The 17012-nt window shown below is 36.6% G+C and overlaps 1 protein-coding gene across 10 annotated transcripts in view; it reads right to left on the reverse strand.

Annotated features, from left to right (window-relative positions):
• Positions 1-17012, reverse strand: part of LOC119140657 (nipped-B-like protein) — a 167618-nt gene that overhangs the window by 80420 nt on the left and 70186 nt on the right. For all 10 annotated transcript variants that reach the window (XM_037372162.1, XM_037372165.1, XM_037372160.1 and 7 more), the window contains exons 5-8: positions 16359-16458; positions 12554-12705; positions 11332-11492; positions 8068-8161 (exon numbers count right to left, since the gene is read on the reverse strand). In XM_037372162.1, coding sequence (XP_037228059.1) covers positions 8068-8161; positions 11332-11492; positions 12554-12705; positions 16359-16458 — 507 coding nt within the window. The remainder of the gene's footprint in view (positions 1-8067; positions 8162-11331; positions 11493-12553; positions 12706-16358; positions 16459-17012) is intronic.

Consider the following 17012-nt stretch of genomic DNA (forward strand, 5'->3'; position numbering starts at 1 on the left):
CTTATCGTATCCTTTATAATGCAAACTATAACATGCATTGCATTGACAGTAAGTTAGCCTTCTTAAAAACATATAGTTTCAAAAAAACTTCCTGTTTACAATGGAATAGCTTCGCTTGCTCATTGTACATCAGTAACTCAGGTAGCAAACAAATAAGCTTCTGTCCAGGAGATTGCACATATCAACAACATCTAAATCTTACAGCTTCTGTCTGCACACTTTATAACTTTGCCACAATACTCTGCGCAGAGCTGTAAGAGAAACCCCTCCTTACCCTCTCAGATACCTTTACAGAATAGCTATGAGGCCCTGGGTATGGTAGACAAAACATATAATGAGATAGAAGGAACCTATGCAAATACTCTCACCAAGATCAGATCAACCAACCCCTTGCAACAAGACCTGCATAAAGACTAGTGCTGAAAAGAAACAACAGCAAGTTATGGTCATTAGTGACTCCCTCCTATGCAGAACAAAAGCACCCATTGCAGACTGGACCCTTTTTTCAGGGAAGTTTTCTGCCTCCCTGGGGCCTGAATTAGGGATGTCACAAGATGACTGAAGAGATTAGTACAGCCTTCGAACTATTACCTACTCCTGCTCTTTCATGTGTGTACTGATGATGTCACAACAAAAAGTCTAAAGTCAATCAAAAGAGATTACAGGGCCCTGAGAAAAATGCTAAAAAAATCAGGAGCACAAGTAGTGTTTTCCTTGATCCTCCCAATACTGGGGAAAGACCATGACTGCAGGAACAGTGACTTTTCATTTGCAGATACTGAAAGTGTAGGGGACCAGCTGTATCAGTTGAATTTTCACAAGTCCATGGGGCCTGATGGGATTCATCCCAGAGTACTGAAGAAGCTAGCAGAAGTTATGACAGGACCCCTCTCAATCATCTGCCAAAGGTCTTGGTAGTCTGGGGAGGTCCCCGCTGACTGGAAGCTAGCCAACGTTATTCCAATTTACAAGAAGGCTACATCTGGCTGGCGACCAGTCATGAGCAGTGTTCCTCAGGGCTCAATTCTAGGGCCAGCTCTGTTCAATATATTTATCAGTGATCTGAATGCAGGAGTTGAATGCACCGTTAGCAAGTTTGCTGATGATACAGAACTGGGAGGTGCTGTTGACTCTCTCAAAGGACAAGAGGCCTTGCAGGGGGATCTGGATAGATTGGAACATTCGGCAAACATAAGTGGCATGAAATTTAACAAGTCCAAATGCCAGATTCTGCACCTGGGATGGAGTAACACTAGGCACAAGTATAAATTGGGAAAGGAGTGGTTGGAGAGCAGCCCTGCAGAAAGGGATCTAGGGATGGTGGTTGGCAGTAGGCTCAATATGAGTCAGCAGTGTGCCCTGGCAGCCAAGAGGGAAAACCACATTCTGGGGTGCATCAAACACAGCATAACCAGCCAGTCAAAAGAGGTGATTATCCTGCTGTATTCATCATTGGTGCGGCCTCACCTTGAGTACTGTGTGCAGTTCAGGGCCACACAATTGAAGAAGGATACAAATGTACTTGAATCCGTCCAGAGGAAGGCAACAAAGGTGGTGAAAGGGCTGGAAGGCATGTCCTATGAGGAGCGGCTAAGGACTTTGGGCTTGTCTAGTTTGGAGAAAAGGAGGCTGAGGGGTGACCTCATTGCTCTCTACAGCTTCCTGAGGAGGGGAAGTGGAGAGGGAGGTGCTGAGCTCTTCTCCCTGGGATCCAGTGATAGCATGCATGGGAATGGTTCAAAGCTGCAAGAGGGGAGGTTCAGACTTGACATTAGGAAGCATGTCTTAACCGTGAAGGTGGTCAGACACTGGAACAGGCTTCCTAGAGAGGTGGTTGATGCCCCAAGCCTGTCAGTGTTCAAGAGGTATTTGGACAATGCCCTTAACATGCTTTAACTTTTGGTCAGCCCTGAATTGGTCAGGCAGTTGAACCAGATGATTGTTGTAGGTCCCTTTCCAATTGAAATATTCTATTCTACTCACATCTTATTTAAACATTCATGATACTTTCTCTGAGCCTCTTCAGAGCAAAGACCACTCGCCTTTTAAAGCTGATGCACTGAAGTCCCACCACTGGTCACATTCTTTGTTGTGTTCCACATGGTTAAAAAACAACTATTAATGTTACCAGGTACTTAGGATTCACATATTTTAAAGAATTGTTCATTTTCCACTTGCACAATAACGACGAGTTCAAAAGGGTCACTTGAAATAGTATCTCCATATTCCTTTAAATCCCTTGCAAGTAAAGGTTCCCAGATCTCAAAAGAAAGTCTTTAACCCATGCTACATGCTCTTTTGCACGAAGTATTGATCCCTATGCATGAAAGCTGGAAAAATACTACTAGTGAACAAATGAAGACTGATGGGTAATACTTGGTTCATAGCACACTGTAGAGAAACATCAGGAACATTCAAGTGCTATGCCTTTTTAAATCTATAGCAAAGTGATCCTTGAGACCATTATTTAAGTGGGTATCAAACTATTGTTCATCAAACCTGGACACAGCATTCCAGACTTTTTACTGAAATTATTTTTTGAAAGAGAGGCTTTAATGAATGCATATTTTCTATGTGTGGATTATCAGACTTCACATCTGAGTAATTATTCTGAAAATAAGTCCTTGAAGGCAGAAGATGGAGAAGACTACTAGAGTATCCATACTGCACTCATACTGATGTTTGTCTGGAAAAAGCTGAGAACCTGGTGATGCCAGATCCTGAGGAACATTCACACACTATTGCCAAATATTTTAAGAGGCCACAAGTTAAAATGTGTAAATGGAGAAGTCTTTTTTTATTATTTATTTAGTATGATCCTATTTACTACCTTCACATAAATCAAGTGTTTTCATGAAAATGGGATCAGACAAATTCACCCTGGAACCCTGGCTAAAGCTATCTTAGAATTGATAAGAATAATTTCAAGAATCTGTGTCTACAGCAGATTCAAAAAGGGAGAACTAGTCCCTTTAAAAGGATGATAAAGGACTGCCCAGAGTATTATATATAGTCTGTATGATTTAAGTACATACTAGAAGAACAATTTCTCTATAATGATTAAGATATAACAAAGAGGTAGTATTCCAAAGTGATTTTGTTAAGAATATGCATCATCAAATCAAAACAATTTTATTCTGTAAAGCAATAGGTCTTGTGGATTAAGGAGAACTGAGTGTTATGCCTGGACTATAGCATGGCTTTTTATATAGCTTCTCATAACAATTTCATTAACAAGCTGAGAAAGTATGGTCTAGGCAAAAATACCACAAGATTGCAGTATACCCTGTTGCAAAACTGTGTTCAGAGTATCAGTTGTTCTTGGTAAAAATGGATGAACGGAACATAGGTGAACAAGTGCAGCTTTCCAGAGCACTGTCTTGAGGATAGTAGTATAAAATATTTATCATTAATAACCTTTCATGTAACAGAATTAGAGAGTATTTTATTAATCTAAAGATCATAATGAGCTTTTGGTGTCAAGTGTTTGAGACCCACAACTGCTTTTAAAAAAATGAATCAAAATTTACAGTTTTTTTCACTAACTGGAATAACCTTCTGAAACAAAAAATATTCAGTAAGCAGCAGCACAAACTTTTTATTCAGCTGAGAAAGAGCAATTGTAACAACACGAGAGGAAGATAGATAAGCTCTATAGAAAGACAGCAATATGTTTATAACAGCTTGCAACACAAATCTAAGTTATCACCAAACAGCAGCTACATTCATATATGACAGTAGTATAATACAAGGTCACCTACAGTACTTTTCTGACTACTCATCCTTCTAAGTCTTCAAATAGTTGTATCACAACTTCAGGCCGTACAACATCAAGACAAATGCAGACCAATTAGAATTCAAATAAAAACAGAGACAAAAAAAAGCTCAGAAATTATTACTTATGTAAAGATGATAGAAAGAAACCATGCTGTTCAGTCTGTAGAAAGATTAGTGCAAGACACAATAACATTCTTTGATATGTGACTGCTATAAATAAAAATAAATAAATTGTGAATTGTTCTTCCTTGCCCACTGGAAAGAAGTCAAATAGTGTCATGTCTAACTGCAACAAAAATTATTCAGGCTAAGCATCAGAAGAAAAGCTTTCTAGCACTAAGAATGTGAACAGGTTGCATGGCAAGAGTAAGGAAACTCGATTACTGACATTTTAACAACAACAAAAAAAAGATGGCAGTTATTGGGATACTGGTACAGCTCATCCAACATGAGGGTAAGAAGATGGGAAGCCCCCAAGCCATTTCCTGCTGTATTTTCTAAAATCACAGAATCTTCCTCTGGAAATCTTCCCAAGTTTTGTACTAGATATAAAGAAATTATTACTTATTTTGATTAACAAACTATATTGACATTCATTTTCAAAGAGCATAGCTTAAAATTCAAACTTAAAAGGAATAGCATATGAGACAAAGAACATACATTTAGGAGGTTTTTCAGGACAGATTGTATTCACTTTCCACATACTCTTTCAATAATTTTCAGGGAAGAGTCCCACCATTTTTCTCCAGAGCTTCAAATGCCTCATGAAAAACCTAAGCTAGAACAGCCAAAGCTGAGAACTGCTGTATTCAGAAGAATCCCTGCATAAAAAGTTAAGACTTGAAGAAAGAAAAAGGAATTAATGTTTATTTTGGCCCTGTCAGAAAATATTTTGGAATAAATTTCTTCCACCTTTCTTTTGAAGGAGAGAGGGTGAGATGATAATTTTTCTTAACAAGTACCTTTGAAAGCACTGAAGTTTGTACTACAGATTTGAGAAGATTCCTAATTCTTCTTACTACCCTCTATATGTTCAAAGACCAAGTGTAGAAGAATGTCTCTGGAGGAGTCCTATAAATTCCTAAGAACATAAAAGTAATCTTTCCAAATTATTCAGAAAATAATCAAGTACCCATTAACAATCTCCGGAGGGAATATAACTTATTCTGGAAAAGAGTGCAAAATTATATGGTATCCTAAGGGTTATCGCTATTCCTTACAGATGTTTTCCCAGGAGTTTAGGAAACTATAGAAACAGGACTGTAAATATATGAAACACTTCTATTTGGAAAGCAATGGACTAAAAACATTGTGGAAGACTTTCCTTTCTCCATCTTTAGAAGTTGTCCTAAGTTAAAAAAACAATCATCTGATTCCATAGTGGGAAAGTAGAACAAATAGATAAAGGATTTTGATGAGTAATTGATCTTGGATAATGGATACCACAGAATATTTTGAGCTAAACAGAAGGAAAATACTTCATGTTAATTCTTCATAGATGAATTCATAGACATGTATTTTCTACGAAAGCCGATGAAGTAACAGATGACAACATGAAAGCAAAGCCACTATTCTGTTTGCATAGCTAAAAATATAAAATTTATATAAAAAAGAAAGGATAAAGACCAGCCTTATGGAAAAAACTTCAGCTGCCCTGGTACCTTTACTGGAACAGAAGCAAGGCAAAAATTTCTGTAACAGAGAAATTTTACTCCACTGAGTGAATAACAAACCAAAAGAACAAATATAATTTCTGTCATCTCTCAAATATTTGTCTGAGTTGCAAACAAAACTACTTCTTCCTCATTCAGATTCTGTCAATCAGACAGCTATCATTCAATCTTAAAGTAATTCAAGGCTGTACAATCACATTCTCCAAGTCTCCAGAAGTCCTTGCTACTTCCATGTCAGAAGTACAGAAACACAGTCTGTACCCATACCTTCGGTAATTGCCTCACATTTCTATGTTATATAAGAAAACTTAGATATTATAACATCCTTCTTGTGACCTTTCTCTGGATTGGTGATGTCTAGTGCCATTCTTTCTGTCCTCCCAAATAATTAAATATTTTGCCAAATTTTATTATCAAAGTTTGCAACTTGTCATCCAAACTTTCAAGGTCTAATAAGAGTAGCAACAAAAAGCTCAGTGTAGATACTTGCTGTTTGTTCACCACTGGAAAATTTATCAGCTTAACCAATTGCTTTCACTCCAAATCATAGGCCAAAAACTGTCAGGGATCACATATTCTAAGTAACACTGTAATTATCTACACCTCTTCAATATATTTCTAAAATGCAAGATTAGTGGAAGTAAATGTCTGGCAAGATTCTTGCAGTATCAAGAAATGGTTCTCTCAGTCAGAGTTCATTAATATCTTTAAGAAGGCAAAATGGTAGCACCATTAGTAACAGTATTTCAGTTGTGTGCTTTATCAATGAGAAAAGTAAGGCTAACATACAGGTAAATAAATCAAAAAACTCCTCTTTGTGCTAATGTTGAAATGTTACAATCCAAATTGTACAATCACAGATTGTTTTCAGTTTCTGAAAAGGTATCCCTTCAAAATGGGTTCTGAGACAACCAATTGAAACAGCAGCAACTTTAACCAAAAAAATAATTAAAATATTCTTCTGGCTGAAGTGGTAATCATATATGAGTGGAAGTAGCTTAGATTCACAATGCTGTTAAACTAATAAGCTCAACAAACATGGATTTTGTGTACTGAGTTAAAGACAACCAACCACATTTAGTCTTCGCCATTTAGACAAGTCTTACAAACAAGTCCTTTAGCACAAAGCCTCCTAAAATACTGATGCTGTTGGCATGCTATACATGTCCTTCTCGCTTGCATTTGAGTCACATTTCTTCTATCACCGTTGAACACAGTATATGCCTACAGAAGATGAACCACTTACATCATTTAGCAGTCACAGGATCGCAGGATAATTCAGTTAAGAAGGGACCCTCAGGAGATCTTTAGCTGATCCTCACACTCAAAAAGCAGGGTGAACAAGGCCACATTATGCAGGGCTTTATCTAGCTTGGTCTTGAAAACCTCCAAGGAGGGAAAATGTACAGATTCTCTGGGCTTTTCCAATGTTTGACTGCCCTGATAGCAAAAAAGTTTTTCCTTATACCTAGTCAGAACTTCCCATTTCAAGTCCAGTCTCTCATCCTTCCTGTACAACACTATAAAAAGCCTGACTCAAGTGTTCCTGATAATCTCCTCATAGGTATGAGGAGACTGCTTTATGGTCATGTCTGTCCATTGTGTGTCATCCCATCCATCCTGCTGCCCCCCCCCCCCCCCCTTTTATCCAGGCTGCACAAACCAAATACACTCACCTTCTCTAGAATCTCCCCCATCTCCTGTTCTACCTCTCCACCTAACCCAGGGGTCCTCAAACTACGGCCGCAGGCTGGATACGGCCCCCCAGGGTCCTCAATCCAGCCCCCAGTATTTACGGAACCCCCCCGCCGGGGGTTGGGGGGGGAAACCAAGCAGCCACAGATGACTGCCTGCCCCTTCATCCGTGCCGGCCTCCTGACCTAACCTGACCATCGAGAAAGACTTTATTTTGTTTCAGGACTAAAGAGAAGAAAGTACTGTTGCATCTTTTGACTACTGTCATGTAAATACATAAACACTGAAAACCTAAACTAACAGGAATATGCCCAAACCCCTACCTTGCTAAGTCTCATGTATCTCAGTCATTGCTTCTTAGGGATAATATTAAAAACAGCAGTATACATTCCAGATTTTAGCATAAAGAATTATTTTCTCAGTGGACTGACAGTTCACCCTATTCCTTCTGCACAGCTAAGGTTTTCAGGCTTCATTTACGCTACATCTATTGTATTAATTAAACTACTTTTATTTTCCCATTCTTGAAATTTGATGATTGCAATCAAGACAAACATTGCATTTTAAAACACTTTTGAGCTGGTTAAGCGTTTATTACTCATAATGCCGCCTTTAAACCATTTCTTATATAGAGCAACTGAAACCATTCTTATAAAGAATTTAATCCTCATACTGAAAAGGATTTAAATTTTTACTGTCATGCATGAATTTGAGCTTTGTTTTGAAGTATGATTAATCAATTTTTGGACCTTCAGAAATTTCTTCTGGATCAGGACTCAAAATAATTTTGTAACCAAAACTTAATGACATACTATTTAGTACTACAGGAATACACAAGTTGGGAGAAATAAATACCTCTGTAAACTCTCTGTTCTTTGAAATTGGAAAAAAAATACATTGATATGTATGACTGCTAGACTACCTTTAAGTGTTCCGTCGCTTCCAGTTGGAGAACAGACTGACTGTGGTGACCTCAAGGAAAAAGATGCAGCATTCCTTATTGAAGGATCACCATCCTAAAGTGACAATGATAAAAAAATAACATTATGAACATGAATACTTGATAAAGACTGAAATTAGTACGTATACTGATAAAATGGACTGAATAAAGAAGCATACAACAAATATTAGAAAAATAATTATTTATATTAAAATCTTTGTAATTTAGACTGCTATTAGACTATTATATAGGCAACATTCCAGAGCACAGCCTTAAGAAGAATCTAGAATCAGAACATGCACACAAAAATAAATCTAGGTCTTCTAGCTAAATAAGCTCTTTTGGTCAACATTAAGATTCCATTTAGATTTTTTGCTATATGCACTCATAGTAAAGAGCTGAAAAACAGGAAAATGAACTCTATACAATACCAACTGGAAAAAATTGAGTATAAAAAGTAGGTTGTTTTTTTTTAAAACAAACTCGCCATTTTTTCACTTAACCTACCCTTAAAGTTTATTAGAATGCTATCTTACAGTTAAGTAAACTAAGACTTTGTATTTATAACCTCCAGCATACACACATCAGGACTGAACAAAATCTGTAGCACCCCCATTGCAGCAGCTGAGAAAAGTGGATGGCAATTACACACTCCCTCTGACAATGTTCAAACGGCCAATTTCCACATGCACAGCAGTAGACTAGCTACCATACACGTTATACCTTGTGAAGGTGTAGTTCATATTACTTAGGAAAAAGGAAAAAAGTTTTATATTTATGGACTGAAGGTGCTTACAAGGTAAATAATATAAATCCATAAGAAACCACATTTCATCATCCATAGGCACTTACAAAACAATTCTATTTGATTGGGGGTTTTCCCCTCCCACAGCAAAATGAATCTAAAACTCATGCTGTGCTATTAATTACACTTATTTTTGCAACAGCACTTGCAAAAAGACTTATTGCCTCACATGAGGAAAGCCTCATGCGCAAAGAAATATAACATTCAGATTCAATGCAATAAAAAGAACTATACCTTAAACGCACATGTGTTTTATTATTGCAAGTCAAAATGAATTAATTTCCTGATGTATGAGTTACTCATTTATTTAGTACATTGAAATTATGGAGCTATTTTTTTTTTCAAAACTGACTTATCTTTGAATTGTAATAAATCTCAAAACCCCAAAAAATGGGGGGGGAGCTTAGTAACTTCTGAACATATATGTTTTATTAGGATGGGAGAGGTCCTCTACCCATGATTACCAAGGACACAGGCAAAGGCACCTTTTGTTAGATTAACTAAACAGACTATCTAGGTAGATGATCTATGATCTTTCAGGTACACATGCCATTCCTACCGTAGCTGACAAATTTTCAGAAGTACTCATTTACTGTCTCCTAGTTCAGAACTTCTAATAATGAAATGTAGGCATGTAGGCACGAACTTATATTCTAGGAATGTTTTCAAGTTTATCAAAAAATGGGTATATGTGCAGTGAGCCTTCAAGGGTATATACTTGCTGATTTTGTAAAATAATATATTGCAAATACACAATATCCTGTAACTATTCATAATTTTTAAAGCAAAAAATTCCTAAGAAAAATATTAAACATTTTAAGTTTTATGATATAATAATCCTCATTCATAGCTATCTATGCCAAAAGTGACATTGCTTCTGAAAAGGATGCAGCTTTATGTTTAAGCTTATTATTCACACATAGATGCAAAACTTTAATTAATCCAAATTATTCAAACTGTTTTCTCCATGATAGCTATTAAAATCAGCTTTAAAAGGTGTAATTACTTTTTACATTCAGTATTTCTCCAATCAAACCAAACAATGATGGCATGTTTTATGTTTTCATAGTCTGCCAGTTTTGAATGAGCTTCATTTTTAAGTTCTCATGAACTAGGATGTGGTTGCAATGTTTGGATCACAAAATTAGGGGTGAATATTTTTAAATACTTCCTCTTTAAACACTGTGAAATAAATTATCCTAATACTAAAGTTTTCCAAAAATCTTGTCTTAAAAACCCCCAAGATTCTCTTGAAAGTGTACCTTTAACATAGCTGGGGGATATAACATGTACACTTAGTGCCAAGAAAAGCTTCTTATTTAGAAGAATTAGCATTGCTGAAGCAGAGACTGAGAAAAACATCTGATGATTGTGTATTATGATAGATTCCTTCATTACAAAGCTTTCTTAAGATACTACTTCTTAGCTAATATTTTTAATGAGAATAATTCTTGCATAAAAAAAAAAAGATGACTAATAAAACTAATAACGCTCTTGGAGTTCCAGTGTATTAATCCTGGTAAGGGATTTAGGGAGTCTGGTGTTAACAGTACACCTGTGGAATACAACACTTCATTTTTGCTTCCACAAGCTAATTTAGGATGACACACACACATGAAAAAAAGGCCTGCTTGCCAGCAGGTTTTAATGAAGTTTTATAACTACTGTTATGCCTACTGTTGTAGGCACCACTATGACTACGCTGTTCAAAGAGCTAAAGTCAAAAAATAAAAATGAAAATTAAGTGCTCTCCCCTTTAGAGCTGTTAGGAGACTATGTGCCAAACTTGTAAAGAATCCCAATATGCTTCATTCACAGGGTGTGATGCTCATTAAGAAGAAAATTAAGAAGTTCACAAAGCTGTAGGAGAAAGTTGCTGGTTTTTTCCTTTAGAATCAAGATTCCAGAAAGAATTTTTCCGACATGAACTAATCACTATGAAAAAATCATCTTATAAAGAAACCAGGCCATAAAAGCACATAATAAACCAGTAATAAACAGCATCAAAAGGAATTTTTGCCTTCAACAACACTACTATATTACCCAATAGGTTATTCAAATATGTCAAGTCTAATTGACAGTTATGGTAATCTTCATAAAGACAACTATATACCTCTTTAGAATCTAGTATTGTTTGCATCAACATATTGCTACAATAATTGCAGAGACACTACCATTTCTTTAAAATAAACTGAAATATGAGTAAAACTTTTTTACTTTTCATAATTTCATCAGAATCAATGTTACAAACTGTTCCAAAGAGAGATCTAGAAAAAAAAAACAAAACTCACACATTAAAGTCGCACAGTTGAGTATACACATCTGAAACCTAAATATATTTTCAGTGGTTTTATTCATCAACAACATAGTAAAATATCTGACTTCTAAAACAGCTAAACACATATTTGCTTTATCATCATAAACTGGTCTAGGTAACATACATCACTACTTAGCCTGTTCACCATCTGTAGGTAGTCTTCATTTGAGTCATGTCTAGAATTATCAGTATGATGATTAGCTGAATTTCCAGACAACTGACTTGAAACTTTATTTTCATGGAGATTCCTCATCCCAGCTGTGACAATGGGACTGGATACTGAAGCTGAAAAAAACAAAACAAAAAACCCTCAAACCTATATTGATATAATCACACATTTGTTAACTCTGAAAAATTTCACAGAAAACATCATAAGAATGGATATTAACGACTTGGATGTAAGAGGTCTGGAATCTGAACAGGAATCCAACTGTCTTGATTGAATTCTTTTGCCACAAATACCTTGAATAAAATTAGATATCTAAGATTTTAATTTTAGAGGGGATTTAAAACCTAAATTCCATGTACAGATTAGCCAAGGTTCTCTCCATGTCTATCCTAATTACAGTCAGTATCATATTCTTATAGCTTACAGAAAACTTTATTTTCCTCTATATAATTTGTATTTGCTACTCTTAGTAACTTCCAAGTTATTCATGAGACACACAACATTATATACAAAATAGCTATATAAATTCTAAGCACATTGCTAAACTTTAAAAACAGATGACTTAAAAGAATCCAATGAGAATTCCACTTACAAAAAAAAATAAGCCTAGATATGTAATAGTGTTTATGTTGATCAAAACTGTTTTTACAAAAGGGAAGAACAAAGAAATCCATTCATTCTGAAGGTCATCTTTGCCAGTTACTAGCATACTTTGAGCATAATTCTAGCCAACATTGTCTAGTCTATACTACAAAGGTTTGGTAAGGCTAAATAAGATGGCAGCAAATCTTACATTACACTGGCAAAAATTAGGTTTTTACTAGTACAGATAAACAATTGCCATAGCTAACAAATAAAAGATTTTGGTTTGGTTTTATTTTTCTATTGTCATGTATATGTAACAACTATGCAAAATCAGTTTACATAGGGGAGGAGCAGTGTAACATAAACCTATATTTCACTATTTCTTCTTCCCTTTTTTTTTTAAAAAAAAAGTATACACTACCACTCTGTACAATTTGGAAAACAAAGCTTAAACATACCCCCAAAATTCCCTATCAACTCATGATTTGCATTAAGCATGTGACTCCTTCAAAGAAATTAGAGCTATGAAACATGCACATGAAGGTAAAGCTGACATGAGATAGGAGAATAAAAACAAACATCATAGACTCACCTTGCTGCATCTGAGGATGGGGTGTATAACTTGGAGGATGTGAATATGGCATATATCCTGCAGGACTTTGAGGAGCATATGGACTAGGCACTGGACTGTTCTGCTGTGCCAAAAATCTGTTACCAGAGCTTGTCTGTGGTGGCACAAACCGGCTAAAAGTAAAATTTTAGAAGTTTTTAAAAGTTGGAAATTTAGACAAATTTCTTATTTCTTTCGGAATATTATACCTGTGGAACATTGTAACTCCTGTGAGAGACAAAATTTGAACACAATCAAGAAACCCCTTCAAAACCAATATTTTAAGCTGTCAATACCTTCCAAACTTCAATTATTACTTCAGAACCACAGCTTGGGTACTGCATTAGTAAAAGTAAAGAACAGAATAAAAAGCATTCATAAGACCTCCACCTAGGGAAACAATAACAAATAATTATTAAAGTAAGATCTGCAGATTTACTAAAACAAGATATGCAATTTCCAAAAGTTAGTCCTAGAAGTTTGAATGAAAGTGACATCTAAGGTTTAATTATCATGTAACAACTAGCTCGCTAGGATTAACAAGAAGCCATCTACTCTAAATATGATTTTTCCAGTAAGATTTCAAAGAACTTCATCTAACAGAACTATATTGCTAAGATACAGGAATGTGATAGGCGGTCAGGTAGGACCTGACCCAAAGTCCACTGAATACAAATTATTCTTTCACTGGCTTTATCTTAGACTTATCCTAAAGATAGGAAGCCATAAAAATAAAACAGGTGTAGAGGGATTTTTAAAGGACCGAGGACATATGTTACCATTGTCCAGGTTGGACAACCCAGGCCTGTTAGTTGAAGCTGCAGAGCAGCTTTGAAGTGTCCTGGGAACAAGCAGCGTGAGAAAGAAAACAAGCTGTTTCAGAGTAAGATTGGGAAGAGACTAAAACGATTTGTTTAAAACTATTTGGCTGTAGCCAAAAAAAAAAAAAAATATATTGTGGAAATTGCAGGAGTAAACATGTTTGAGTGGTGAACTTGGTTTATGGTCTTGATGAATTTTTTACCCATTGGCCAAAGTATTTTTGACATCTTGCCTAGGACAAACATATGGGTGACATGGGCAAATATCACGGGAGTAACAGACTTTTGTCTAAGTCTGCAACAGGCAGACAACCCCTTTAGAACTTGTTTAATTGGTATTCCCCTGCAAGAGAATGAAACAAAAGTTGATGGGTTTTGGAATGTTAAAACAGTGGATCCGACTTCCAATCAGAATGGTACATGTATGAGTCCAAATGGGCAATATGTTTGGCCTTCTATGCGTAATGCAGCGTGGCAGAAGACGGTTATTGAGAATTTAAATCAGCCACATCATTTACCTTTGCAGGAGCTAGTCCTATTGGCTAGCGTTGTACCTGTTGAATATGTTAATGTAACTGCAACTGGTATGGCAGACTGTACCCACATGTCATCACCACTTCAGCCCGTGAATGGCACTGGAGTAATTTGGTTTGGTGACCCGTGGCAGTTATGGCTAACACGTCCAGGTGAACGGGGGTTTTATACAGGGTTTCAAAATCTAACCGGTTCACCTATTTGGTGAGAATTGAAAACTGGGGGTTTCCATATAGATGTATCAGGGGTTATCAGTTGCCACCAGGAGTCTTTCTGATATGTGGGGACAGAGCGTGGCCAGGGATTCCTTTGTATCCTGTTGGTGGACCATGTTATTTAGGGCGTTTGACTTTGTTTGCTCCACATATGAAAGACTTATTGAAATTGACTCAACAATCTCACAGATCACGGAGGACACTGCGCACCTTTGATGAAACATGTAATGACCGAGTCTATCTACATTCCGTAACAGCAAATGTCCTAGCCTCCATATTTATGCCGGGGGCAATGGCAGCATCAAATGCTAAGAATATACGAAGGTTAGCGTGCTGGGGAGAGAAACAATTTAATCTTACGTCAAAGATTTTAAAGTTCATTATTGCTTGATGTAGATAATGTTAGGCATGATACGTTACAGAACAGAGCTGCAGTAGATTTTTTTGTTATTAGCACATGGACACGGTTGTGAGGATTTTGAAGGGATGTGTTTTGTGAACCTTTCCGATCATTCCATATCGATGCACAAGAAGTTGTCACAACTGCAGGGAAACATGAAGCTTATTCTTGCTGATGACAATCCCTTCGATGAATGGTTGAGAGGATTGGGCATAACAGGATGGTTAAAGATGTTATTGATGGAAGGAATATGCTTTGTTATAATCATTGTTGCAATGTTTTTAATTTTTTAGCTGTTTATTTTCTTGTGTGAAGAAAGGTTTAATATCTATTGTGAATCAGACATGGGTTGTCCAAAAAGAAAAAGGATGATAGGTAGAGGGATTTTTAAAGGCCCAAGGACATATGTTACCATTGTCCGGGTTGGACAACTCAGGCCTGTTAGTTGAAGCTGCAGAGCAACTTTGAATTGTCCTGGGAACAAGCAGTGTGAGAAAGAAAACAAGCTGTGCACAAACAAGAAGCCAGGTGCAGAGCAAGTCCTGGGAACTGCGAAATCAACACACTCTCATCGGCACACTCTGATAAGACACCTGCAGCATGCTCACCGATCAGTGACACGGACCCCCACGTGGCCAGAGACTTTTATCCAATCACCTTTGTGTAAAGTCTTGTGAGCGGTCGGTTTAAGTTATAAATATGACCTGTTTGTTTAATAAAGTGAGCACGGCATGTAGCCATATTGGTGTGATTGTCGTGACTTGGCCGACCCTCTTCGAATAGGCTTGTGACGATAAATGTACATTATAACCTACATTCTTATATGAGCTTTTAAAAATAAAAATAAACCAAATACTTCAGAAAGTACAATATATGCTTTCACAACCCTCAGTTCTAGATAGCAACTCTGTGAAGGTAAGCTTCCATAGAAAGAAATAGCAAAGTATATGTATATAACACAAGGATTTCAAGACGACTTAGCACATTGTAATATTCACAATTGAAAAAAAACCACCCACCTTCTTCAATATCACTTTTAGATATAAAAGTAAGAAAGCGTACTTTTTTGTGCAGATACCAAGCATTTCATTTGCCAAGACAATTACACTAACTTGAAGTGAAAAAAGTTTATTTTAATAATGATATCTAATAACTGGAGATGAAATCTGTTAAAGCCCAGTAATTGGGTTGAAACTACATGCAGAACTCTTTCCTTTAGTCCAGAGTTTTTTATTATATTTAAATAGGCCTGGATTATAGGTACATCTTAATTGCCAACACTCAAAGTTTAAAATAGAATCAGAAAGTTGATGAGGAAGCTGCTGGAACTGTGGCCCAAATTACTGGGCCTATGGTTCTCTGAGTGGCCTATTGTATAACTGTTACAGCAGTACTCCATGCTTTTACAAGCCTTCTTTCCCACCCTCCTGTCACATTGGTACTGTTATACATGCTGGAACACAGCCTCTTCTCTCCTATCTTCCCGCCACCAGACTCAGCCTCTGCCACAGGTAAAGAACAGCTAGAGGGGTGGCAGGAGGCAGGGGGATTCCTTAAGTAGGAAAGAAAGTTTGACAAAAATTATGTGAAGGAGAGAGAGCAGGGAATCATGACTAGTCAGAACACAAAGATTAACTTGCTAACAAAAAGATGTTTCTTTGGCAGCTGAAGAAACTCACCCTGCTGTCAGACAAATGCAAAATTTGTCTTGACACCGATCATCTTCCATTCACATACTTGCAACAAGAATTGACTATCATTGTAGGAAGAATTTGCAGTTCGCTGCCCATCCCACCCCATTTGAAAGAAAACATTACCTGGAAGGGCTATGTGAGATAGTGGTTTGTTGATAACTGGAAGATGCAGGACTACCTCGCATGGAATTCTGAGAAATATTAAACTGGGACATCATCATCCCTATTAAGAAGAAGATAGCAGCATTACTTTACACGCACTTCCTTTTTAATCAATGAAGTCTCTTATTTCAGAAATTATTATATACAAGGAAATTATAAACTTTACAGACATTAACATCTTCTACCTACAACTGTTAGAAAACATTAAAAAAAGATGAAGTCCATGTAAAGTGTCCATTTTACACCATGACATAAAAAGAGTGTTCCCTAAAGCAGTATTAATTCAGTTATAAATATCAACAGTAGTTCCTTTCTCTGTTCCTTAGCCAAAAACCTGCTAGTAAACAGAAACATTTCATAACAGGATGTATACTTTTACACCTCAGACTGGTGTGTACAATACTCATCATGCCAATAAGTAAAAGATTTGAAAACTTCACAAGTCAGAAGAACACAGAAAACTTATCTCCCATTTTAGAGCAAGTACAGAAAACAATCACCTCAGACTGCATGGTTGAAGATATTTTCCCTGCTCCAATAATGCCTTAGTGGTTCCTTTCTACCTAGGGAGGACAGCTTTCTATTCAACCTCCACCAAGCTTATAAGGAATGTTA

The sequence above is a fragment of the Falco rusticolus genome, chromosome W (genome assembly GCF_015220075.1).
Source record: "Falco rusticolus isolate bFalRus1 chromosome W, bFalRus1.pri, whole genome shotgun sequence".
Taxonomy (NCBI): Eukaryota; Metazoa; Chordata; class Aves; order Falconiformes; family Falconidae; genus Falco; species Falco rusticolus.